Source organism: Lepidochelys kempii, chromosome 6 (assembly GCF_965140265.1).
Source record: "Lepidochelys kempii isolate rLepKem1 chromosome 6, rLepKem1.hap2, whole genome shotgun sequence".
Lineage (NCBI taxonomy): Eukaryota > Metazoa > Chordata > Testudines > Cheloniidae > Lepidochelys > Lepidochelys kempii.
In genome coordinates this window covers 74503952-74531372 of record NC_133261.1, presented here as the reverse complement: position 1 = coordinate 74531372, position 27421 = coordinate 74503952, and the positions used below count along the sequence as shown (strand labels likewise).

General features: G+C 41.1%; 2 protein-coding genes across 5 annotated transcripts in view; one reads left to right on the top strand and one right to left on the bottom strand.

Annotated features, from left to right (window-relative positions):
* The window catches only part of EIF2AK4 (eukaryotic translation initiation factor 2 alpha kinase 4), a 73060-nt gene extending 63560 nt beyond the window's left edge, over positions 1-9500 (top strand). For 3 of the 4 annotated variants that reach the window (XM_073348812.1, XM_073348810.1, XM_073348813.1), the window contains 7 exons: positions 1048-1160; positions 2355-2413; positions 3083-3180; positions 4487-4555; positions 5253-5297; positions 7183-7301; positions 9171-9500. In XM_073348812.1, the coding sequence (XP_073204913.1) occupies positions 1048-1160; positions 2355-2413; positions 3083-3180; positions 4487-4555; positions 5253-5297; positions 7183-7301; positions 9171-9228 (561 nt within the window). In that variant the 3' untranslated portion in view covers positions 9229-9500. Of the gene's footprint in view, positions 1-78; positions 107-1047; positions 1161-2354; positions 2414-3082; positions 3181-4486; positions 4556-5252; positions 5298-7182; positions 7302-9170 lie in introns of those variants that run through there. The other variant, XR_012159469.1, reaches the window with a different exon arrangement.
* A 3454-nt stretch (positions 9501-12954) lies between these two features.
* Positions 12955-16559, bottom strand: SRP14 (signal recognition particle 14). The gene is made up of 5 exons (XM_073348809.1): positions 16452-16559; positions 15509-15581; positions 14852-14964; positions 14090-14122; positions 12955-13671 (listed from the first exon to the last, which is right to left on the bottom strand). The coding sequence occupies exons 1-5, from the start codon at positions 16539-16541 to the stop codon at positions 13582-13584; spliced, it is 399 nt and encodes a 132-aa protein (XP_073204910.1). The 5' UTR covers positions 16542-16559; the 3' UTR covers positions 12955-13581.
* Positions 16560-27421: the final 10862 nt, after the last annotated feature.

Genomic DNA, 27421 nt, shown 5'->3' with positions numbered 1-27421 from the left:
CTTATTGGCAGCTGGCAAAACAGACAATGTTTGAATAGACATAGATCTATGACCCACCGTTTCTATTTGTCTCTCCAGGTCAGGGTTGATGTGCAAAGGCGTTATTGTGAGGAAGCTTGAATTGCCGCTGTCTGTAATGTATCTCTTCTGTGCATAAACAGAGGGTTTTGGTGCCCAAAGCTGTCACTGATTCTGGGCCATTATCTTTGCTGCTACTTTTTATTCATTTTCATAAAAAAACAGTGATCTGTTAAAATCATTTGCCCCTATATGGCATGGTTGTATAACATAGCTATAATGTATAACATCAAGGTACATTTCACTTACTTCAATTATCAATCTTCCTCTTACACTAACTGTAAGAACAAGTTGATCTTGACAATTATTTGATCACAGAGTGCTGTATCTAGGCATTAAAGATACAATGAAAAAATGCATTTAATCTTTTAAAACTTAGTGATGGTATTTTGTTACGTTAGAGCAGAAATACAAAGAGCATGTCAATATATTAAATGGCATAGCGATTCTCTAGTTTAATTAGTCTTTTCATAATTAATAAAATAAAGACTGACCAAATATGTGTAGGTTCAAATGCTGGAGAGTTACCTCTCTGCAAATTCAGTGAAAGACAACCACATTCCAAATTAATCCTTTAATTTAAAACAGAGAGAGAGAAAACACTGTGTTTAACTGAGATTTTGATTGTCTAAATTGTTGTTTTATACTCTGCCCCACTTCTCTACTATTACTTTTTAACTATATTAAACTATATTAACAAGTGCAAGTGGCCAAACCTAAGCAGTGAAAATGCAAAAAAAATTATTAGTTATTTGATTGTAGAAATCTAATCAGCCATGCCAGGGGGTTTAATTGGCCAGTGATCAGATGAACTGATAGTCTGTCTTATTCCATCTGATAATTGCATCTGTAATAGGTGATGAGCCTATTCAAACTTACTTTTCTTTGTTTCCACAGTATATTTATGTAGATTTTTTAGATTTAGCAGTCTCATTAAACTCATTAAAATGTTAAATTACCATTTGGTAGGTGAAATCCTTCGAGAAGGAACGGCAGACGGAGAAAAGGATTGTAGAGTCTGATCTAATAGAACACCTGGCCCAGAAACTGAAGACTAAAGTCTGTGATGAAAGAAGTAACAGGTAGCTGCATAAATAGTGAACAGGAGTAGTCAAATTAAAGGTCATTTCATAAATCAAATTAAATATAGTCTTTCAAAATAAGACTTCAGTTGAGGTTTCTATTAAATTGATTTTTAATTAAAATTACCATTGAGAGAGATTTGCCAAATTCCTTTTTGAAAAAGAAGGAAAATAATTTGATGGTATGACTTCTGTTATGTCTTGAGATTTGCCAAAGGCAACTGAAAGTAACATTTTGAAGTATTCTTCCTACTCCTTTACAGATTTAGGGCCAGATTTTCAGCTGGGCTTCTATGTGAGCAAAATTGTTCTAACTTGCAACATGTGAGCATACCTGCCTGAACTTTGATACTACTTATTAATTGTATCGCAGTAACACCCATGAGCCCCTCTTGTGGACCAGGACCTTATTGTGCTCGGTGCCATACAAACACAGAACAAAAGAGTTCCCTGCCCCAAAAAGCTTACAGTAAAATCCTTGCATTTATTAGAATCATTCAAGTACGCACATGAGCGTGTGAAAGTAGAAACGCAGACTGAATAATCAGGTCTTTACTTTTATACTATCACGGATGTACATGCAATTATCAAAAGATTGGCCTTCAGTATTATTCTTGAATAGCTTTGCAAAATGTAGCTCTGTAATAGGAAATTTCCATACTAGGACGCATTTGAAGAAAAGTCCAGCTATGTGGGTGTTTTTTTAACAATTTGATTTGCAAGAAAAGCTCTGCCTTTCCCCTGCTACTCATCTCCTCCTGCTTGATCAGGCCATGAAGTCCAACTATTTTCCCTGTTTGACATTCATTTATTGAAGTTAATATGACTGTTATGTCACAGAAGCAACATTATATGATTGAGAAACCTGGTGTCTAAAATATTTCCCATTTACAATTAGTGAAAGTAGCAAGGAAAGTTTTGCTATTTACTTATGATTGCTGAAGACAGGTTTTTTTTTTAATTAACAAGTTTAATTGTATGTTGGCATGTCTTAACTAATCAAAAATACAGGATTTAATTTGGAAATATTTGTAAGCTGAAAATCTCCATTACATTTTTTTCAGCTAATTGGCGTGAAAAGAATACAGAATACCTTTGTATGTGAAAGTTTGCTAACAGTTGCTTCCATTACTGCACTGCTTTTACATTATTATGTGTCTATTTTTATAACTGTTTTTGTTTGCTTGCTTTTAGAGAAACTTCAGATAATCTCTCAGTACAAAATCTAAAAGGATCATTTGCTAATACTTCAGGTATATAATCACTAATTCTAGGCTAAAATTGACTGTTTTTGTATACAATAAACATTCTTTGCAATAAAGTAGTATATATTTTAATCACATTACAAGAATCACTATAAACAAACCACAAATGTCTTTCCGTACAACTTTTACCTGGCTAGAGTGATTTTTTTCTAATCTCAAATGCTGTGTCTAAAATTTGAAAAGTTTAAATTACATTTTCCTATAAAATGCAGAAGTCATTTTATAATAAACTTACAAGGAACATGCAACCATTTTGCTTGGCCCACCCGTCAAAATGTTCACAAGGCACAGAGGACTGACTGAATAAACTAAAACTTTGTTTACAGTAGACATTTCTGATTCTTTAGCTGGAAGTGGCTATCTTGCTGCAAAGTGATGTGACCTATAATGCGGACAGTGCAGAAAGCTAATGAAGGACACACTCAACCAGGTTCCATCCTGTTTTTTTCTGTTGGTTTAAGAATCAGAAGATTTTGCAGGATGAGTCCCTTTAAATTGCAGCCACAAAAATTACACAATTGCTTCAATAGCACAGATCAGAGTAGTAAATAAGTCTTGACTCATTAAGATTAGTGGGGGTTAATTTTGTTTAAAACAGGATATATCATGCTTGTTTATGTGAAGAAAGAATACATTCTCAAACTGTTTGCATTTTAGGTTTATTTGAACCACATGGAACTTCTGTAGTGCCAAATGTGAGTGTCATAGCTCCTGAAAAATTGCCTGCCAGTGTCAGACGGCGTTATGAAACTCAGGTATACGTCGTTCTTTTTTCTTTCAGTTTTGGTTTGAATTTTTTTTTTCTGCCTGCATGTAGCTGTAATATCATGATCACAGATGGTTTGTCCTGCAGGATCTGTGCCTTGTTTAGTCTGCAGAATGGACAGTGAATGAGGCAAAGGGTTACAAGAAGGGGAAAATGGATTTTTCCATGGGTGTAAAGCATTGAAATGAGACCCAGGGAGACCAGTTCTTGGCTCTAACACAGACTTCCCACATGATTTGGGGCAAGGCTCTCATAATGCGTGTGTACAGGAGATCTCAGTGAAGACTCTATGGGGAACCCTAATTCTGGCACTTCCTGACTTTTGAGTGCTTAAGAAAATGTTAAAGTTACAAGTTAAACATAGATTTTGTATTTAATGTGTATGCAGTGGACTCAAATGTATGCCCGCTATAGTCTAACGTTTCATTATGTCCTCAAGCTCGGCGGTGCAAGCAAAAGTTTTCCAACATGATGCATACAAACAGTGTCCCACTTTGCCTAAAACAGAATGTTTAGTGGTTTAATGTTAGACCACTGTATGAAAGAGAGATGGAGTTTTCCTCACTTGGATGCTAACAATGTACCAAACATAAGAAAAAAAAGAATAGGCTCCAATCCAAAGAGGATAGAAAATTCAGGATTTACTGGCTTCCAAAATATTTGGATTGTATGATGGGATCTAACTTTCTTTCCATAGCAGCAAAACCCATTTTTTATGCAAGAATGCAACAATTTTTATAGATTGCTGGATTCTCATGCTGCTCCAGAGAGGAGACAGTAGTGTAATGTAATGGGACTGAATGCACCAGCAGTTCAATATACTATTGCCCAAAATGCAGCCATCTCCTCTGAACTGCAGAGGAGCTACAGTGTATTCCAGGACTGCCTTCTGTGATTCTACTGCCAGTCTCTGATTAAAGTGGTGTCTTCTCTTATCTTTGTGAAAGGTGGCCTCCACTAGTGCCCATGAACACATAACTTTGACTCTGTCTAGGGAAATTCATAATCATGTGTTAATTCTGCCTAACCTCAGTCCTAATATCATCTCTCCTACCACTATACTCATAACTGGCAAAAATACTTCATAAATGGGCATGAGCCCTGTGCTCATTCTCCTGACATTAATATAAGATGCCCACATATTCCTCGTTAACAATTGACTGTCTGGAATATCAAAGTTAATTATCGAGAATTAAATGTTATGTTTCTTGAAACAGAATACAAAGGTTCCCAACTTCCGTGAAACAGGAGAAATTTGTATACAACTTTTATCCACTATTAATTTTAATTTGCAGGTACAAACAAGACTCCAGACGTTCATTACTAATCTGCAACAGAAAACCAGTGAGATTGAAATTTTAGCTGTAAGTCTGTTTGCTGACGCCTAAATGAAATGCAAATGCTTGGTCATTCGAGTCTTTAATGTTAATTGCTAGCAAGGTAGCTGTCACCAGCCATAATCTCAAATTTTAGAATTGGCAATTGTAACCAAATTTTGAAATTTATTGTAAAATAAAACCCACACAATGTTTAGCTAGTATATTGAGAAATGCTTCCTGCTGTATGAATTGAGACTGCTACATATAGTAAAATGTTGACATTTTAACTACTTGCACCTCTAACTCCTGTATGGTGGTGGATTTAATAGTAATTTGTTGCTGCAGCTTATCACTATAAAGCACATTTAAATGTTACTTTTTGGGTTCCCTGTCAACACTTTCTGAAGAGGTTAACTACAGTGTATCTTTCCTATGTGCCCTTTAGAAATAAGCATGTTTACCTTTTTTGAAATTAAGGGAAGACTTTCCATGTACACAGATGAGCTCTGCCAAACATAACTTGTCTTCGGAAATGCCTAAAATTCTGATGCAGTCCAAATGTGTTTGCAAAACTTCTTTATAAATTAGAGATTAAATGTTGACCCCTTTTTTGAGAACAGAGATCTTCACATGGCCAGAATGATGACAGGAATAGAACTGGAAAAAGAAGTTACTTTTACTTGTTAAACTATATAACATTTGATTCCTTGACATTGACCTCTTTGCCCTGCTATTTTTGCAGGTAGATCTGTCAAAAGAAACTATAATACACTTCTTGTCACTAGAGGTAAGCAATTTAGAGTAAGTTGTGTATATGTAATCTGGATTTAACAGTAGGTTTTCAAAGATTTAAAGTTAATGAGGTGAAATTGTCCTTACTGAGGTCAATGGTGAAATTCTCACCCAGTTTTTCTTTTAAAGAGTTTAAGAAAGGCTAAAAAATTCTGTACAGACAGAAAGGGTTTAGAATAAGCCTTGAAAACTCCATTTGCCAAATGCACAAGTAGGAAACGTTTCCTCTTGAGCTGGTGGAGTCCTTCGTCAACAATTTTTGCAGAATTTGAGCTTTCGTTTTAAATAAAGAAAAGGTTTTTAGCCTTTGTTCATGAAGATACCCTGGTGAATGTGAACAGAGCAGTGCTGTCTTGAGCTGTGGCTGCTTTTGGGTTTCTCAGGCAGCAGCCATTGAAATTAACATGATTCTGATTAGTTTTATGGTTACTGCTCAGAACTCTGTGTTTAATGTGAGTTTTGTTCTGCTGTAGCATGGGAGTGCACCGCAGCAAAGGTGTGTGATGGAGTTCTTAGAGAGGGAGGGTGACCCAAACAGCATAAGATGAGGAACTGAGTCAATAAGCAAAAACCTTATCCCCATTCCTCAATGCTGTTGGGAAGTTGAGTTGAGGATATATTATGGTACTGTGGACTTCCCCTACAAGTCAGAAGACTCTGAAGTAGTGGGAGAGAAAGGGGTGGCTTAAAATTTGGCAGACATCTACTACACAGAAGTTAATATGAAAGACATTGATCCTAAACACAGTCTAGGGATAGCATCCTGAGAGAAATCCCATCAGTACCCCCTCTCTCTCACCAGCTTGGGGGGTTGGAGCTGGACCTCCCTGGTGGAGCCCTACTTGTCTTTCATATCTACCTCTCAGTGGCAGTCCTCTGGCAATTAGTTATCAGATAAACTTCTGAAAATTTGGTGTTTTTTAAACATGCATGAGCGGCAGTAATTGAAATAATGTGTTTTAAAATGTTTAATGAGCCTATCTGTCAAAATACTGTAGATGCCTTAGAAAATGAAACCACATCAAACAGTACCTACTTATATTGAAATAAATCATAAATCAGGGGTAGCGTTAGAATTGATTAGCAGAACATGCAAAAGGCTTCAGCAAAATGCACTTTGGCTGTGCTGAATCTAGCACATGAGCCTCATGCTAAATTGATGCTCTGGTCTGGGTGTTTATTCTGTAGTGCAACCTGCTCGGGAGACTAGAGAACTGCAACGATTCTTGTAAATTTGCATATCACCTGAAGAAGGGTACTGGGGGAACTTATTTTTGAGTCAGGAAATTGATAAATGTTAATAGGAGTGTAAAGTACATACATAAAATCAAGTAATGCTCACATAAAGATGCTCATAGGAAGTTAAATTAGCCACAAAATTGCGTTAAGTAGCCAAAATACTGGAAATCAAAGAAACCTCAAAATTATGTTCATATCAAATATGCTTTTTAATATCAGTTCAGAAGGGAAAAAGCCCATCCTGTGGCAGAGGGGACCAAAGAATGCTCTGGTGCATGTACATGTGAAAGAACACGGGTGGGACAGGAGGATGCAAGTGTTTCTACAATGGTGATAACTCTGCAGAGGAAAAGTGGGCCACTTCAGCCTTCCCAGCATGCTGCTGCTGTCGTACTGTAGGAGGGAGAAGCTGATCACCAGCAGCCTCCTTACAAAGATCTCTGTTTATAACAGAGTCAGTTGTACATGCAGTTTTGTGCATTTTGTTTCAAGAAGCTAGTTCTTTGGTAGGTTAAGAAATAGAGTATTGCTATTCTGTCTGCATGACCTTCAGAAAAGTGAACCCTCCCCACAGTGACACGGTTTTTCTTTCCTAATGAAATGTAATATATACGAAAATTCCTCGTCCCTTTTCCTTACAGTATGATGGAGATGAGCAAGCCTTTTACACGACTGTAAAACAACTGATGTCACGATTGCCAAAGCAGAGATACCTACAAGCTGTCTGTGATGAAATTTACAGTATCAAAATAGAAAAGAGGTAAATATATTTGTTGCAGCACCTACGGTAATTGGAACAATTGAGCTGTTCCACAGATTTGAACTGTGGTAAATAGGCTGCTGTACATATTCTCTAGAGAAAGGCAAAGAAGGCACCCTCCTGAAAAGTGTCTTACTCCATATAAATATTTCCTAAAATTGCTCCAGTTTATCTTAAGGTGAACACACTCGACTGGTCCTCTTGTCTCCATTTGTATAGTCTTAAGGTGTGACCTAACGTTCAGCTGAACACCACAATGTATACAACTATAAATAAGTATGTAACTGAGCTGTGGGATATGCAAATTCTTGAGAGAGATGTTAGCCCACATTTAATCATCACATTTTCCTCTCTGGGTAATTTACACATTTGGCTTTTGGCAGCATAACTAGTAACAGATTTAGACAGATGTGGGTTCTGATAGCTGGGAATCTTTGTTCTCTTATGTCAGTTGTGCAGAATTTCCCTTCTGACAGACTGACTTGGACTTCAGAACTCTTGAGTATCCATGGCTCCCACAGATTTTGGTGGAAGCTGTGGGTATTTGGCGTAGCTGAACAGGCTAAGGACCTTTTTAAACAAACTCTTTCCATTTATATATAGTAAAACCTATCTTAAAATACCCTCAGCATAAATGCAGAAAAGAAATCTGTAGATGAAAAAAATAATTCAGAACTCAAAAAATCTAGTTTAGCTTTTCGCTAACCATTTCATTCTCTTAAGAATTGAATGTTTCAAAGTTAAATAACTTTTTGTGCATTTTGTTGAGAGCCACTCTTCCCCCTCCACCATGAGAGCAGTGTTCAGTTAACTTTGGTGAGCCATTCAATGGGACTAGAATTTGACTTTCTAATAATAGTGCCTTTCACTACTGGAGATATCAAACACTTTAGAAAACAATGAAACACACACCAATCATGCATTAACAGTGCAGACCAATTCCAGTATTCCTCAACAGCTTACAAAGCTTTGAATACTAAAACCCAGTGACTGCACTCTCTCCTTTAGCAGGAGACTTCCAGAGGATCTTCTGTTAAAAGTTCTGCGCTCAACCTCCACTTTATCTGAGAAGAAAAAACTAAATTTGAGGCAGAATCTTAACTATATTAAAGTTGTGTAGAGGTGCTCCTAACTTGATTCTTTGCCACTTAACTGCTACTGAAAGCCAATTTAATAGTGTTTAAGCTACTGTAGAATGAGAAGTTTTATCAATCCTAACCTAGCCCTTTTAAGTTCAGGTGTTTTTTCAACACACACACTAACCCTTTCACAAATATTCAGCAGTTTCTATGAGGCAGTATTCTTTGAAATGCTGACATTCCATAAATTATATGCTACCTGTCCCCAATGATGGTGCATATTGTTCTATGTAAGACAGTCCCTTGTATGGTCAAAGTTAAATCTCTCCCCCATTCTGCCTAAGTGGAAGAAAATTAAATAATTCTCTGTTCTAGAATTCAAAGTCTTAGTCATCTGGACATGTTAAGGGATGGAGGTAATTGTTGTTTAGGGTAGCAAAAAGAGGTATAATAAAGAAAGGGTTGAAATTAGAAGTAAAAATTTAGGCTAAATTTTAGGAAAAGCTTTGACAGTGATGTGTATTCAGGGAAATTATAGAAGTACCATTACTTGGATCCTTTTAAAATAAGTGGACATAGCACAAGAAAAAATATTTAGAACAATCCTGCATTTACAGCAGGATTTACTAATGATGTACAATAAGATCTTTCCCATCTCTAATCTCTTAAGAGAATTCAGAGGCCATACTCTAAGACGTTGTCTCTAGAAATTACTATTTTTGGAGGGTTTAGAATGAATTACTCTGTTCTCTTGGCGGTAAACTCTAACACTGTCCTTTTTCCTCTACAGAATTCCTGTGCTTATCCTGTACTCTTATCGAGATGACTACTACAAAATTCTGTTTTAGCTCTAAAGAGGCATCTGTTGGTGGGATGCTTAAATAGCATGTGACTACCAAAAGATACATAATCTGAAACCAAAACCATCAAATAATTGTTGCACATTCATTATGACCTTTGATATAGGAACATATACTTCGTGAAATTTCAGTAAGCTGTGATATAAAGAGACTCAGGCAATTACTGCCTTTATTTTTTTAGTGTGTAGTGGCCAGCTTCATACTTTGCATTTTTATATGTAAAACTTATTAAAAGTGTCATTAAAAAAGTTCAAAATAAATGTTAAAGGGTCATGTTTCTTAATGCACAGTCAGGTTACTGAAAGACATACCTTACACTTGTAAACTTTTTTTCTTGTAATAGTATTTGCTTGCACAGTATCAATGTTAAGCAAGGAAAATGGATGGGAAAGTGAAACTGACTCAGCAAAAGAACTGCAGAGCTGTTCCAGAATGTCTATAATTTGCAGCTACCTTGCTACAGCCTACTGAATAGTACTATAACTTCAAATAGCTTTTTAAAAAGAAATTTAAACTAAGGAGCCAGTGTTTTTCAAATATGTATAGCATTAATCATCAGTATATGGGATGAAAACCCCCTGAATGTTCTTACTCAACTGTGATCTTAAAATAAGGGGTCTTACAATCCCCTTATATAGCATATTCAGATGGTGAAGGATCAAGAATCAATAGGAATTAATTTTACAACACTAATATAAAACAGATCTTTTTGGAATGGAGGACACATTTGCTTTGAAAATAAATACCATTGTGTCTCAACAGCTTAAATACAGAGGGAAAACAAAATCAGGGGGAAGAGGGAGAGAGAGTTTTAGGAATTATTTTTAAAAGTAAAGAAAGGTATAAGCAACCTTAACTCCCCCTGCCCCCTTTGCTCTTCCTCTATATGGCCACAGTGACAGCCTCTTCTCTCAGTTCTGGTATCTGGCTGCAGGGAGGACCAGTTTCAGGGCAAGTCTTAGCCAAGAGCATACTCAGTACAGACAGCAGCATATTTAGGGAATTTTGCTAACATGCCTCTAAGCATGGGCCACTGGCGATTTTTAGAGGCTTATTAATTGACAGCCCTAGTTATCACAGTTGTAATTGCACTGTTAAATGAAATACCAATTGAAATGTATTAGATATTTTGGATGTTTTCCTACATATATTGATTTCAATTACAACGCAAATATAAAGTGAGCAATGTACACATTGTATTCTATATATTTGCACTGAAAAACAGTATTTTTCAATTCACCTAATACAAGTACTGAAGTGCAATCTCTTTATCATGAAAGTTGAACTGCAATATGTAGAATTGGGAACAAAAATAACTGCATTCAAAAATAAAACACAAAACTGGAGCCCACAAGTCCACTCAGTCCTACTTGTTCAGCCACTCGCTAAGACAAGTTTGTTTACATTTATGGGAAACAATGCTGCGCTCTTCTTATTTACAGTATCACCGGAAAGCGAGAAGAGGCGTTGACATGGCACTTTTGTAGCCAGCATTACAAGGTATTTACGTGTCAGTGATGCTAAACATTCATATGCCCCTTCGTGCTTCAGTCACAATTCCAGAGGATATACTTCCATGCTGATGACGCTTGTTAAAAAAAAAAAAAGTGTTAAATTTGTGACTGAACTCCTGGGGGGAAAACTGTATGTCCCCTGCTCTGTTTTACCCTCATTCTGCCGTACATTTCATGTTATAGCAGTCTCGGATGATGACCCAGCACATGTTCATTTTAAGAACACTTTCACTGCAGATTGACTAAATGCAAAGTAGGTACCAATGTGACACTTCTAAAGATAGCTACAGCACTCAAACCAAGGTTTAAGAATCTGAAGTGCCTTTGAAAATTCGAGGGGGACGAGGTGTGGAGCATGCTTTCAGAAGTCTTAAAAGAGCAACCCTCCAATGCAGAAACTATAGAACCCGAACCACCAAAAAAGAAAATCAACCTTTGCTGGTAGCATCTGACTCAGATGATGAAAATGAACATGCATCAGTTTGGACTGCTATCGAGCAGAACCCATTATCAGCATGGATGCAAGTCCTCTGGAATTGTGACTGAAACATGAAGGGGCATACGAATGTTTAGCATCACTGGCACGTAAATACCTTGCAATGCTGGCTACAAAAGTGCCATGCGAACGTCAGTTCTCACTTTCCGGTGATATTGTAAATAAGAGGGCAGCATTATTTCCCATAAATGTAAACAAACTTGTTTGTCTTAGCAATTGGCTGAACAAGAAGTAGAACTGAATGGACTTGTAGGCTCAAGTTTTACATTGGTTGTTTTTGTATGCTGTTGTTCCCAATTCTACATTAAGTTCAACTTTCATGATAAAGAGATTGCACTACAGTACTAGTATTTTTCAGTTCACCTAATACAATTTGTTTTTTACACTGCAAATATTTGTAATCAAAAACCATATAAAGTATACAGTGCTCACTTTATATTTATGTTGTAAGTGAAATCAATATATTTGAAAATGTAGAAAACATCCAAAAATATTTAAATAAATGGTATTCTATTACTGTTTAACAGCACGATTAATTGCTTGACAGGCCTACTATAACCCAATCAAGGTGGGGTGAAATTTCTCCAGGACACTAAAAGACACCTCTCTGATCCCCACCACCTGCAAAATTTCAAGTCCTTACTCCAAACTATGGAGGTGCTAAAACTGTTCTATTGAGAAACTAAGACTCTTTCCTAAACCTCAGTTTTGGAAACAGCTAAACTGTGTTAGCTGTAACTTCCCCCACCAAAAACAACAAAAAAAAGGACGGTCCAAGCAGAAACCCAACATGGAAAATTCAAGCCCAAAAGGTTAGCAATGTTAAGTGAGAACAGGATCTTAGGATAGAAAGGTTTAGGCAATCCTAACTTCTTTGATTGTAAGCTCTGGTCCACAACTGGGGCTCCTAAGTGGGATAATAATATAGACATTCATACCAGTTCCCCTTATAATTACGGGTACAACTTTATTTAGAGGATTGCTTAACTTTGTCTTTTGTTGGGGGGGGGAGGAGAGGGCAGGGGTTTCTGCCACACAAAAGTCCAGCAGCTCTCCCCATTCTGAGAGTTTAACTGACCCTAGCACAGGTATAAGTGCGTTCCATCCATGATGATAGATTTTCAACAAATACAGTGCCTTTATTTAAGCTGCTTATGGTATGCCATCTTAGTCCTGTACTCAAATTAACTTCCCCGTGCTGTTGTCTCTCTGCCCCTTTATTACATAGCTAGCCTTAGTATGACCAGGGGCGGCTCTACCAATTTTGCTGCCCCAAGCAGTCACCACCGAATTGCCGCCGTGGGACACAGACTGCTGCCCCAGCACCTGCTTAGAAAGCTGGTGTCTGGAGCCGGCCCCGAGTATGACCCTCCTACATGCTGCTATCAACCTTTACCTTCAGCAAAGAGTGACTAGAGGAATTACCTTCCACTTACTCCTGGGGAGGGGCCACTAGTGGTTTAGAACAGAAATTATAGACAGCACAGAATGCTACAAGAAAATTCCATACCTATTTATACAAGTACAAAAGGTCACTATGTATGTTCAGGAGTAGGGGTTCTAACGCCTGTATCCCCTACTTGTAAGTAGTACAAGACCTATGTGACTGGTGGCTTGGATCCCCACTGCAAACATGGACTAATGTATGATCAGACTAATCATTCACTAAAGACCAATACAATTACAGTAGTCATTTCAACCAAATGCACTTCTGATTGTTTAATAGGAATAAGTAAACATTACCTTTTCACAACAAAGCATCAAGAGATACTATATTTACAATATAACCATTCAAAGTAAGATGCACCAAATCCCTGAACACATTCATAAGAATGAGACTTTTAGTAAAACAGTCATTGCAATTGTAACATGTGAAGCTCTAGGACTTGCTTTTTTTTTTTTTGTCATGACCTCTTAACCTCCAATCACTTCTAGAAGCTAAATTAATAGAAAAAAAAAAGGCAATGTTCCCACTAATTCTCAACTTCCCTACTTAGTTTACATGGGGCTTATCTACAGAATTAGGCTTTCATTCACTACTTAAGATCTATTCTTTGCCCTTGTGACCACCCACTGCATCCCCCAAAACAGTTTACACTGACCATCCTGTGTAACAACACAGCAGCTGAGAGTGAAGAGGTTTCAGTCTAATCTTGTGAATATTCCTGCCAAACAATCTACAGAAACCACCTTTTATTTTCATTTTATTTAAGTGCCGGTATTGTTCACATCTCAGTATTCTACAGCCAAAAGAAAGCATTGACTTAGGAAAAAATGGACTTTGAAGACTAGAATGCAAGCCTTGCAGTGATGGAAAGACATTCTGTTCCATCACTGGGTTGCTTTACTTTTCTTATTTTTGCTTTTCTTGTCTTTCTTCTTCAGGCCATCCATGTTAGCTCTCAACAGGTTAGAATAGGCCTGCAATCATGAAATAAACACCTTTAAGATTGACCAAATATTCAGAGGCAGTGCACTACAGTAAAAAATAAAAATTGTATAAAATCTCCATTTTAGATAACCTATATCTCCACACAGCTCTTTTACAGAATGTTCAAACTCATCAGGAAATCACCCTTTTCTTCCCCACAATGATACAAAAGAGTTAAATAAGATGCTTTGGAGAATTTCATGCAAATGGAGAGACCATATACTTACCAAGATATGGAGCTATACTTCCATTTGTTGTAAGCATCTGTCCTATAACTTTAAATATTTAACCAACCGACCCATTTAGAGATGGGAGAATGATCTGTAGCTTTCCATGGCTTATCCTAAATTATTGAATATTCTTCCTTACAATACAGAAGAACGAAAAAAGAGAACATAGGAAACTTACCATCTGGAATTTATTTACTTCCTTCGAGCTTACCTGTGAAAAGCAAATTTGGGCGTTAAGCTGAAATACTGGAAACATTTTATCCCAGGACTAAAAATTTCAATAGACATTTGCCTGTCAGTTAAACACCAGGTCCCACCTAGCCGCACTTATGTCTGATCAAGTGATCACATTGAAGAGTTGGCATCAAAATAGTTAGAGAGACCACGTGTGGAGGGATAACAGGAAAGTACTCTTGGTAACAGATCTAGTTTTTTGGAGGACGATTCTCCCCCCTACCACCACCAATTTAAGTCACAACTCGGTAAAAGAGTAGCATTTCCTCTCCAAATCTACACACTTTCAAACAGAGAATAAATCCTCAATGTGAAGTCCAAAGCCAATTAATTGTCTGCTTATTCCAGTGCCTTTCACTTCTGTTTATATTACAAACTAAGTTATCCTGGCTAGTTTTTCAACATAACATACTCTCTTCAGATTCCTTTTCATTCATTTGTGACATCCATTCAAGTTCTCCCACAGCACACTCAAACTCTCTCAGGAACACTGAGCCCCATATTTCCAGCATCCAAATGCCCACACTATCTTCATATGCCCAAGCTGTGGCTGCTCTCAGACCTGACACTGATGGTTTATCCACCACATGTAAAAATTCCAGATTGTTACATTAGCTAAAGTTGGCCTTCAGCCTGAATGATGCAGCCAATTATTTCAGGAACAAATGAGTTTACATGCTCTCTCTGACCCAGATTTGCTACTTACCACTGTGCTAATCTTCTTCTTCCCATCTGTTGCTCTCAGAAGACATTTGTTGTCCGCAGGCTCAAAACCTTCCACATGGCCCTTACGTGGAATGGGTTTTGTTCGACCATCATCTGTGTTGAAAACCAAAGGCATGTCATAATCTGTTTATCCAGATTTTATTAAAACGTTTTTTCCAAAATCTCAGTGCATCAAGAGGATGCCTGCCACCACCACCAACCTGTATACCCCTAGCTTGTATAGCAATTTGAAATCAAGACACCATATCAAAGATGTTCCTGAGGGGAGCATATGCCTCCCCTCAGGAACAGACAGTGAGCTATTTTGCTGGCCCAGTTCACCACCTCTCCACAGCATTTATAAATCTGAGAATAAAATTTCCATAATATCTCTATTTAAAAAGTTCCAATGAGAGCTTTTCAACATTTCATTGCAACGTTTACATTTCAAACAGCGCATCACTAACAATTTTAAAGTGAAACGACTTGACTTTTCTTTGTCTAAGCTGAGAGAAATGCAAAAACTATACAAGGAGCATAAATAGCAACAAGTGGATTTTTTAAACTCTCATTTAATGATAACGGTATTAGGAACAGAAGAACTTTGATTTAAACTGACAGTGTTCCTTTAATCCACTATAAAGGCACTGATACTTACATTTTTTCAGCGTTATGTAAACACTCCCGGAGGTTCTGCATTTTTGAAAAAGCCTTGTTAGTTCTGTCAAGAACTGTAAATGAAAGAAGAGACCCATCTCTGGTTAAGAACTACCACTGGAGGCTGGGGGGAGCAACAGACAGGAAAGTTTTCTGCTAGGTAGCAAATATTGCCATTCTCAATGTAATTAACAGCAGATGTCTCATTAAAGTAGCATTCTTACACCACAATGCTTCCCAACAACTTATACACGGAACTTGCATGGGTTAAACCAGTGCAGGTGTTGTCTGAAGAAAGCATTTATATAAAGCTTCCTTCACCCAGAAGACAGAGGGAGCTAAGCTATTTAAAGTAGCCCTGTTGGGAACACTGTTTTTATCTAACACAGACGTTCGTAGCATTCCTATTATCAGTACTATGTTCTTTTATAAAAGTTTATATTTTAAAAACCAGAGGAAGGCATTTCAGCTTGGTTGAGACTTTCTCGAGCGTTTGCAAATCACGCAGAACAGCAATTTGCTGCCACACGAGAACCTGAAAGTCAGGCCGACCCCACTACTGGCACTGGTCCCTGCTGAGTGCAATGCCGGGGAGCAACCAACCACGCAGATGGGGAAAGGGACACTAAGAGCAGGTCCGCAGCGCTACTGGACTCCAGCTGGCCAAGGTCCTTTCAAGCAACCGCTGCCCGCAACCAGACGCCGCCGAGAAGCCCCGGGCGTGTAGGCGAGGCCCGGAGCCCTGCCGGCCCCGGGGTTTATCGGCAGGGGACGGGACACCTTGCCCCGAGTAGTGTGCTCGGGTGGCCCCTCAGCGGCCCGGCCCGGCCCGGCCGCCCCAGCCCGGGGGGGGGGGGGGGCCGTAGGCGCCGCACGGGAGAGGCTCCGCTCCGGACAGGGGCCGAAGGGGGGCCCGGTGCGGCTCCCCGCGGCCTGCCCCGCACCTGCTCGCTCTCCAGCAGCACCATCGCGCCGGCCCCGCGCTGGGCTCGCCCGCCCCCGGAACCGGAAGAGCCGCTGCGAGCTCGCACCATCGAGCGCGGGGCGGGGCCGCGAAGCTGCTCCCAGCGGCCCCGCGCCACAGGGGGGGCGGCCAGCCGCGGCCGTGAGAGCGCCTGGGGGCGGGGCGGGGCGGGGCGGGGGGGCTGTGCGGCGGGGCGCCTCAGGGCGGGAGCCCGCGTGTGGGCCCCCTGGCGGGGACGGGCTGGGGCCGCCCCCCTGTGAGATGTCGGCGCTGCCCGCTGGCCTCTGTGTATCTGCAGGGTTCAGAGGAGCAGCCGTGTTAGTCTGTGTCCGCAAAAAGAAAAGGAGGACTTGGGGCACCTTAGAGACTAAGCAATGTATTTGAGCATGCGCTTTCCTGAGCTACAGCTCACTTCCTCGGATGCATGCAGTAGAAAATACAGTGGGGAGATTTTATATACGCAGAGAACATGAAACAAGGGGTGTTACCATACACACTGCCACCCGAGTGATCAGCTAAGGTGAGCTATTACCAGCAGTAGAGAAAAAAAACCTTTTGTGGTGATAATCAAGGTGGGCCATTTCCAGCAGTTGGTAGAAACCTCGGAGGAGCAGTGGGGGGTGGGGGAAATAAACGTGGGGAAATAGTTTTACTTTGTGTAATGACCCATCCACTCCCAGTCTCTATTCAAGCCTAAGTTAATTGCATCCAGTTTGCAAATTAATTCCAATTCAGCAGTCTCTTGTTGGAGCCCGTTTTTGAAGTTTTTTTGTTGAAATATTGCCACATTTAGGTCTGTAACCGAGTGACCAGAGAGATTGAAGTGTTCTCCAGCAATGCTCCTCTGTCATGTACATTGGCCAAACTGGACAGTCTCTACGTAACAGAATAAATGGACACAAATCAGACACCAAAAATTATAACATTCAAAAACCAGTTGGAGAACACTTCAATCTCTCGGGTTGCCAACCCTCTAGGATTGGCCTGGAGTCTCCAGGAATTAAAGAGTATGGCATGTGATGAAATCCCCAGGAATACAGCCACCCAAAACTGGCAACTCTCTAATACTAGATGCTTCACAGAAGGGTGCAGGAAATAAGCAGTTGTGACCAGGGTGGGCAAACTTTTTGGCCCAAGGGCCACATCGGAGTATGGAAATTGCATGGCAGCCCATGAGTGCTCACAAAATTGGGGGTGGGGTGCAGGGGGGGGTGAGGGCTCTGGCTGGGGGTGCAGGGTCTGGAGTGTGGCCAGAAATGAGGAGTTTGGGGGCAGGAGGTGGTCTCTGGGCTGGGCAGGGAGTTGGGGGGGTGGGACGGCAAGGGCGCCAGCTAGAAGTGCAGGCTCTGGGATGGGTCTAGGGATTTGGGATGTAGGAGGGTGCTCCAGGCTGGGACTGAGGGATTCAGAGGGCAGGAGGGGGATCAGGGCTGCAGCAGAGGGTTGGAGTGCGGGGGGTGAGGGCTCTGGCGTGGGGCTGGGGGATTTGGGGTGTAGAAGGGTGCTCCAGGCTGGGACCTAGGGGTTTGAAGAGCAGGATCTCGGGGTGCAGGCTCCAGGCGGTGCTTACCTCAAGCAGCTCCCAGAAGCAGCAGCTTGTCTCCCCTCCAGGTCCTATGCAGAGGCACAGCTAGGTGGCTCTGCACACTGCTCCTGCAGCTCCCATTGGCCACAGTTCACGGCCAATGGGAGCTGTGGGGGTGGCGTGTGGAGCCCCCTGGCTGCCCCTAAATGTAGGAGCAGGAGGTGGACATGCTGCTGCTTCTGGGAGCCACATGGAGCTGTGGCATGCGCATGCGGAGCAACTGCCAACCCCGCTTCCCAGCTAGAGCAGGGCAAGCCCCAGACCTTGCTCCCCAGCTGGAGCTTGAGGGTCGGATGAGGCCTGCAGGCTGTAGTTTGCCCACCTCTGAGTTATGACATAACCTCTTCCTACCGAAAGTTTCTAAGCCCTATAAAGTAGAGGTGGGTTATATTCTGAAGCATAAAGGATTGTATACTTCCCACAATTTTTAATAAGCTTTACTAAAGTAAGTTGAGATTCTCGGCATCCATATTAATCTCCAGTGAGTTTAGCCTTCTACCACTCCTCTGATGTAGGGAACCATTATTATTCCCGTTTGACAACTGGGGAAGCTGAGGCACAGAGGAGATGAGGGATTTGGCTAGCATCACTCAGCAAGTCTGTAGTGAGCTGGGAATTGAATGTAGATCTTCTGATTCCCAGTCCAGAACCCATGGTTTGAGTTGGGAGACAAAGGGGGACATAGACATCTCTTATGGTCGGGAGGAGAACACATTCAGAATGATTACATGAGTCAAGTGTAACTAATGAAATGTTATGTGAGTTTGCAAACATCCTGAAACAAAAGCTCTGAGAAGTGTGAACTACCCCACTTCATTTCATAATGACAATGTAAATGTCAGCATTGTTAACTATTTTAACTGCTGATGAAAACATGTAAGAAAGGAAAGGGATGATCATGTTACAAAGGTTTCGGAGTAACAGCCTTGTTAGTCTGTATTCGCAAAAAGAAAAGGAGTACTTGTGGCACCTTAGAGACTAACCAATTTATTTGAGCATAAGCTTTCGTGAGCTACAGCTCACTTCATCGGATGCATACTGTGGAAACTGCAGAAGACATTATATACACAGAGACCATGAAACAATACCTCCTCCCACCCCACTCTCCTGCTGGTAATAGCTTATCTAAAGTGATCACTCTCCTTACAATGTGTATGATAATCAAGGTGGGCCATTTCCAGCATAAATCCAAGTTTAACCAGAACGTCGGGTGGGGGGGGTAGGAAAAGACAAGGGGAAATAGGCTACCTTGCATAATGACTTAGTATCCAATTTGCAAATGAATTCCAATTCAGCAGTTTCTCGCTGGAGTCTGGATTTGAAGTTTTTTTGTTTTAAGATAGCGACCTTCATGTCTGTAATCGCGTGACCAGAGAGATTGAAGTGTTCTCCGACTGGTTTATGAATGTTATAATTCTTGACATCTGATTTGTGTCCATTTATTCTTTTACGTAGAGACTGTCCAGTTTGACCAATGTACATGGCAGAGGGGCATTGCTGGCACATGATGGCATATATCACATTGGTGGATGTGCAGGTGAACGACCCTCTGATAGTGTAGCTGATGTTATTAGGTCCTGTGATGGTGTCCCCTGAATAGATATGTAGGCACAGTTGGCAACGGGCTTTGTTGCAAGGATAGGTTCCTGGGTTAGTGGTTCTGTTGTGGGGTATGTGGTTGTTGGTGAATATTTGTTTCAGGTTGGGGGGCTGTCTGTAGGCAAGGACTGGCCTGTCTCCCAAGATTTGTGAGAGTGTTGGGTCATCCTTCAGGATAGGTTGTAGATCCTTAATAATGCGTTGGAGGGGTTTTAGTTGGGGGCTGAAGGTGACGGCTGGTGGCATTCTGTTATTTTCTTTGTTAGGCCTGTCCTGTAGTAGGTGACTTCTGGGAACTCTTCTGGCTCTATCAATCTGTTTCTTCACTTCCGCAGGTGGGTATTGTAGTTGTAAGAATGCTTGATAGAGATCTTGTAGGTGTTTCTCTCTGTCTGAGGGGTTGGAGCAAATGCGGTTGTATCGCAGAGCTTGGCTGTAGACGATGGATCGTGTGGTGTGGTCAGGGTGAAAGCTGGAGGCATGTAGGTAGGAATAGCGGTCAGTAGGTTTCCGGTATAGGGTGGTGTTTATGTGACCATTGTTTATTAGCACTGTAGTGTCCAGGAAGTGGATCTCTTGTGTGGACTGGACAAGGCTGAGGTTGATGGTGGGATGGAAATTGTTGAAATCATGGTGGAATTCCTCAAGGGCTTCTTTTCCATGGATCCAGATGATGAAGATGTCATCAATATAGCGCAAGTAGAGTAGGGGCATTAGGGGACAAGAGCTGAGGAAGCGTTGTTCTAAATCAGCCATAAAAATGTTGGCATACTGTGGGGCCATGCAGGTACCCATAGCAGTGCCGTTGATCTGAAGGTATACATTGTCCCCAAATGTAAAATAGTTATGGATAAGGACAAAGTCACAAAGTTCAGCCACCAGGTTAGCCGTGACATTATCGGGGATAGTGTTCTTGACGGCTTGTAGTCCATCTTTGTGTGGAATGTTGGTGTAGAGGGCTTCTCCATCCATAGTGGCCAGGATGGTGTTATCAGGAAGATCACCGATGGATTGTAGTTTCCTCAGGAAGTCAGTGGTGTCTCGAAGGTAGCTGGGAGTGCTGGTAGCGTAGGGCCTAAGGAGAGAGTCTACATAGCCAGACAATCCTGCTGTCAGGGAAGTGAGCTGTAGCTCACGAAAGCTTATGCTCAAATAAATTGGTTAGTCTCTAAGGTGCCACAAGTACTCCTTTTCACGTTACAAAGGTTTGCATAATGTATTGTGAGTGACCCCTCATTGGCACCACAAGTTATCCCCACTTATTTTTTTCTCCAGTGAAGGGAGCTAAACAAAGCCCAAGGAGCCTAGCAGAAGCCTTGGGTGCATTTTTGCACTGAAGGGCAGTTCAGACTGGAGCCCAGTAGAGCAAGTGCATTCATATTTACAATATGAGGGGATCAGTGCCAATACTGAACAACAATGGTGGGCATCTCATTCTGGCTTCTCAAGTGAGCAGCACTTGATGTATTCAGGAACTTGAAGAATACTACTTATCTTTTTCATTTCCAATTTTAATCTTCTCTGTGCCTTACCCACAATGCTGTTTTTCCTAACCCTGCTCTCCCCTGATCCCACTGCTAGCACCCATTTCCTTTCCAGTCTGAACTCTCCATATAAATGTTTCATCAAAAAGAGCTTCCTGAATGGACCAGTACATAAGACATTTATATTAGAGAGTCTACCTTGTCCCTGTAATATCCTGGGACCAACACAGCTATAACAACAAACAAGCATTCATATAAAGAAAAGGAGTACTTGTGGCACCTTAGAGACTAACCAGTTTATTTGAGCATAAGCTTTCGTGAGCTACAGCTCACTTCATCAGATGCATACTGTGGAAAATACAGAAGATGTTTTTATACACACAGACCATGAAAAAAATGAGTGTTTATCACTACAAAAGGTTTTTTCTCCCCCCAAAACCACTCTCCTGTTGGTAATAGCTTATCTAAAGTGATCACTCTCCTTACAATGTGTATGATAATCAAGGTGGGCCATTTCCAGCACAAATCCAGGTTTTCTCATAGAAGATTAGGGTTGGAAGGGACCAAGCCCCTACTCAAAGCAGGACCAACCCCAACTAAATCATCCCAGCCAGGGCTTTGTCAAGCCGGGCCCCAAAAACCTCCAAGGATGGAGACCCCCACCAGCTCCCCAGGTAACCCACTCCAGTGCTCTACCACCCTCCTAGTGAAACAGTTCCTCCCAACATGCAACCCAGACTCCTCCCACTGCAACCTGAGACCACCACTCCCTGCTCCGCCACCCCTGAGAACAGCCCAGCTCCATCCTCCCAGGAACCCCTCCTCAGGTAGCCCAAGGCTACCACCAAATCCCTCCTCACTCTTCTCCTCTGCAGACCAAACAAGCCCAGTTCCCTCAGCCTCCCCCAACAAGCCACGTGCCCCAGCTAATGCTAATTGCCACTAAAGGACATAAAATCCTGCCTGACACGACACTTTCTCTGAAGTGCTATGGAAAGGATTTTGGGTTATGTCTGAGAATGACTGATTATAGTTTCAGGGAATGACAAATGTAACTTCAGAATATGAAAAGGATAAGACTCTTAGCCTTGTACAATAAAAGGCTAAGTGAAAACAAAGTGTATTAGGATGGAGAGAAAGGGCACTTTCCATCCATAATACTTGTAGTTCTTGACTAAGGTCAAAATTCTGAAGAGTGGAAATTTCCTGTCAGTCCTACACAGTTCAGCTATAATTGTAGGGTTTTGTGCAGGAAGTGAAATTTGATCTAGTGCTTTTTCATATTTCTAACAAAGCTCAGATACTGACAAACTTTGTCTTTTGCTCTTCATGGGCCTGACAGAACGAATACTGAGGAAATGATTCTTCACCAATGCATGAAAGAAAAAAAAAAAAGCATGCCAAATATTTTAGCTCAGTAGATGGATAAACCTCTGAGTGTACAGTCCCATACCCAGAAATGAAGTTTCCTCTAGGGTCAGCACTTAATTTTTTAATGGTAAAATGATCCAAGCTGTTCTCATGAGAAAAAAAACTACACAACAGTGCCTTAGAGAGTTATAGGTAGAGCTCTACCAAATTCGTGCCCATGAAAAACGCGTCACAGACTGTGAAATCTGGTCTCCCTCCCCACCCACGTGAAATCTGGTCTTGTGTGTTTTTACCCTATACTGTACAGATTTCATGGTGGAGACCATCATTTCTCAAATTTGGGGGTCCTGACCCAAAAGGGAGTTCTAGGAGGGGTCACAAGGTTATTTTAGGGGGTGGTCACAGTATTTCCCCCTTACTTCTGCGCTGCCTTCAAAGCAGGGTGGCCGGAAAGCGGCAGTTGCTGAGTGAGGGCCCAGCTCTTCAGGCAGCAGCCTGGAAATAAGGGTGGCAATACCATACCATACCATCCTTACTTCTGCACTACTGCTGGTGGTGGCCCTGCCTTCAGAGCTGGGCTCCAAACCAGCAGCCACCATTCTCCAGCTGCACAGCTCTGAAGGCAGCACCGCCGCCGCCAGCAGCACAGAAGTAAGGTTAGCAGTACCAGAACCCAACGCACCACCACCACCACACACACACACACACGCCTTGCAACCCCTCACTCCCCACCCCCAACTCCTTTTTGAGTCAGGACCCCTACAATTACAACACCATGAAATTTCAGATTTAAATAGCTGAAATCATGAAATTTACGATTTTTAAAATCCTATGACTGTGAAATTGACCCAAATGGAATGTGAATTTGGTAGGGCCCTAGTTATGGGTCAATAAATGTTAGAGAATTGATCTTTTTCAGCACCTATTATCAGTTGCAGTCTGTCTGCAGATTGCCTCAGAAGCAGTAGAGGGTGCTATGACTGCACAGACAAAATAGATCAACAGTGTGGGCCTGAAGTACAAGTGAAGAAATATATGAGAGAGACAGGAAATCGCAGCAGTGGCAAGGCTCAGATGAAATCTATCACACTATACAATTCACTCATTTATGTTGCTGGTTTCAAGGTAATGCAACCACTCTTTCATGGATTTCTGATGTTGAAGGGTCCCCAGTCCCAGTCTCTTTTCAACTGTTATATTTACCAGAAGGAAAAAATATTTTCTAAGTCTTTTGAGTACAGGTTTTCTAATGGGACATCATCATCATAATCAGTAGTAGTAGTACTAGCCAAAGCCCCATTGTGTTATTACCATCATCATCATGGCAAATTTCAAAGGGATGCAGCCTCCTTGCAGATTGAGTGCCACCCAGATGGATCTCTAGCTAGGTCCTCGAGACAATCTCGCTGGATGTTCAGTCTACATCTGGCATTGGCAATCTTACTGCACTACCGAAGCTTTTGGTGACTATGTTATCACTGGCTGCATAGCAGCATGACTTAGTAAACTGAACACGCTTCATATTTCATTGATCTTTCATCCTAATAACTTGTCCGTACAAAGAAAGCCACTGAAACCGAATCAGCGTTGATGGAGGCAGTTGGTGAGTTCAGTTACATGTATCCTCATTGCTGATCTTGGCCTGCCATTTAACATGGAGCAGCTGATGAAGATGACAAGAATCACAAACAGAAGCACAAATCTGGTACTCTTCAGTTTTCCTCAGCACCCAAGTTTCACAGAGGTACAGTAAAGTTGGTATAACTGTGGTTCTATAGAGCCACAGCTTTGTAGCAAGCTTGATACCACAATATCACCACAGAGGCCACAGAAGGGCCTGAAATATGGCAGCAGCTACTGCTAAACGAGCAGCCACATCTTTTGAGCATCCTTCAGGACTGTCTATGGTGCTTCCCAAGTATTGATAAGTATCCCATCCAGACAGGTTAATACTGCACTGGTTGTAATTTGGAGTTAGAAACTGCTTGATGGTAATGGTGAGGGACTTAATTTTATCTGGACCAAATCATGCTGCTTCTTGCCCAACCAGAGTTGCTATTAGCTACAGCGATTCACCAAACTGAGCCAATTAGACAATATCATCAACATATTTCATATTTGAAATGTCAAAGCATAATGGTATTCAGCTTAGTACAACTTACACCTGTCTCCTTGAGCTTATTCATCAACCAATCAATGCCAATATTGAACAACAGTGGTGACAGGACACATCCTTGCCGAACTCCCATGGAAACAGGAAACCATGCCATGTATTTGCCATTGACGCAAACAAACTCTGTTCCATTATTGAGCTCTTCTGTCAATGGCATTGTTTTCTCATGGTGCTAGACACTGTACAAATATATAACAAAGTGATGGCCCCAGCCGTAAAGAGCTTACAATCTAAGTATAAGACAAGAGAAAACAGAGGGAGCACAAGGAAATAGTGACACAGCTGGTCATCATGATAAGCAGCAGTCACAGCACCTCAGATGCCTAACCATTGTGAGAGACATTCATAGAATCATAAGAGGAGAATTTCAACCAGGAATTTGAAGGGAGTCACTGTGATAGCCTGATGGATTTTTATGGGGAGCTCGTTCCATGCATAAGGAATAACATGGAAAAAGGTGCAGCAGTGCTCTCGCATTTGTAGTGCCGGTCCATGGAAAATTGTCCAGTAGTTGCATACTGCATGTATTGATGAAAGAGAAAAACAGAAATGGAAAAAACACAGCAATTACAATATATATCCTTTTGGAAATGTCTGTGATCATGGACACTGGGAGAAAAGAGAAGCCCATTTCCATACAGGCCTGGTAACAGAGATTAAGAATGGTCTTTTGGCCAAAGCATTGCACTGGGATTTAGGAGTATCCACTCCTAAATCAGTGGATACTGAAATCTATCCCCAATGTTTATGACTTCGGATAAGTCACTTATCTTCCCAGTACCTATCAGTGCCCCTACCTAAAAAATGGAGATAATTACACTTCCCTTCTTCACAAGGTTGTTTTGAAGGTAAATTCATTAATGTTTATGGAATGCTCAGAGGATACAAGCTCCATAGAAGGGATTTTTTTGCCCACAGTTCTCTCATCCTGCCACAAGGAGCCACTGCTGTAACTGCCAGAATTTGCCTTTCTGCTCCCTTGCTGCCCCTACACTAAGTCAGTGATTCTCAAACAGGGGTACGTGTACCACTGCGGATACACAGAGGTCTTCCAGGGGGTATATCCACTCATCTAGATATTTGCCTAGTTTTACAACAGGCTACATAAAAAATACTAGCAAAGTCAGTACAAAGCTAAAATTTGATACAGACAATGACTGGTTTATACTGCTCCATATGCAGTACTAAACACTGAATGTAAGCACAATATTTATATTCCAATTGATTTATTTTATAATTATATGAAAATGAGAAAATATGCAATTTGTCAGTAATAGTGCACTGTGACACTTTTGTATTTTTATGTTTGATTTTGTAAGCAAGTAATTTTTAAGTGAGGTGAAACTTGGGGGTACGCAAGACAAAGCAGCAGACTCCTGAAAGCGGTACAGTAGTCTGGAAAGGTTGAGAACCACTGCTCTAAGGTTTCAGTGAAATCTCAGAGTGTTACCAGACCCCATCAACCTTAAGCAAAGAAAGCAACTTCCCTGAGGGCAGTTAGGGAGACAGGAAGGAGGAACACAAGGGGAAAAACAACCAAGGGGCATGGGGAGAAAGGAAGAAATAGTGAGATCCGGAGACAAGGAAAAGAAAGATAACCCTAGATGGGGAAGAAAGGAAAAACACCTTAGATGGGAGAGATGAGAGAGAAAAACCACAGGGAGAAATGTTGCAACTTCCAGAACAAGGGAACATCAAAGATTACAGAGGGAGAGAATAATGGAAAAACACTGCAGTGACTGAATGGGAGACAGCTTGTAAAAAAGTTGGAGGGAAAGGGAGACATGCTATTTGCCCCCACTCTGCTGCTGCCCCCCACCCCCAAGACAACAGGTAGGAGCTGTAACAGTAGCAACAGGAATCAATGGATACTAGCATGTGACGGGGTATTGCCCTTTTGTAACCCTGATCCATGTCATGTGACTGGGGTGAGGGAAAAAAGATAAGTCTCTTATCAGCACTCCTGGTTGCTACCCTTTATACATTGTGTCAGAAGAAAACTAAAATGAAGTCATGAAATTTAAAAATTTTAAAATCCTATGACCATGAAATTGACCAAAACAGATTGAATTTGATAGGGCCCTAGTTATGTGTCAATAAATATTGGAGAATTGATCTTTTTCAGCACCTAGTATCAGCTGCAGTCTCTTCGCAGATTGCCTAAGAGGCAGTGAAGCCACCTGAATCATTGACTCTTGAAGGAAAACTGGCAGAGAACTGGAATAGGTGGTTGCAGAGCTTCTAAATTTTCCTGGAAGCTGGCAATATTGAAGAGGAGCAAAAAAGGTTAAATCATCTACACTGCTACATGCAATAGTATCAGAGCCAGGAAACAGAATGTGAAAGAACTACTAGAACTAAATTAAATTTTTGATCACCTTTGGTCAAACATTGGCAAAGATCTATTTGCATTATGTGGAAAAGATTATCTCATGAGTGGACTACCAGTCTTTTATTAATTATTAATTATTATTATTATTATTTCAATTGAGCTGTTTCATACCACATTGAGCAACAATGTAACAACATATTGTAAATTACAGTTTTCTCACCATGGGACTCTACATGAGTTAATAACAGATAATGGCCCACAATTCACAAGTGGTTCATTTTGGTAGTTCTCTTTGATCTATCATTCAGGTACACCACGGTCAAGCCCTAACTATGCACAGTCCAACAGGCTAGCAGAAAAGTTAGTACACATGCAAAGAACTTGATAACAACAACAAAACCCCAAC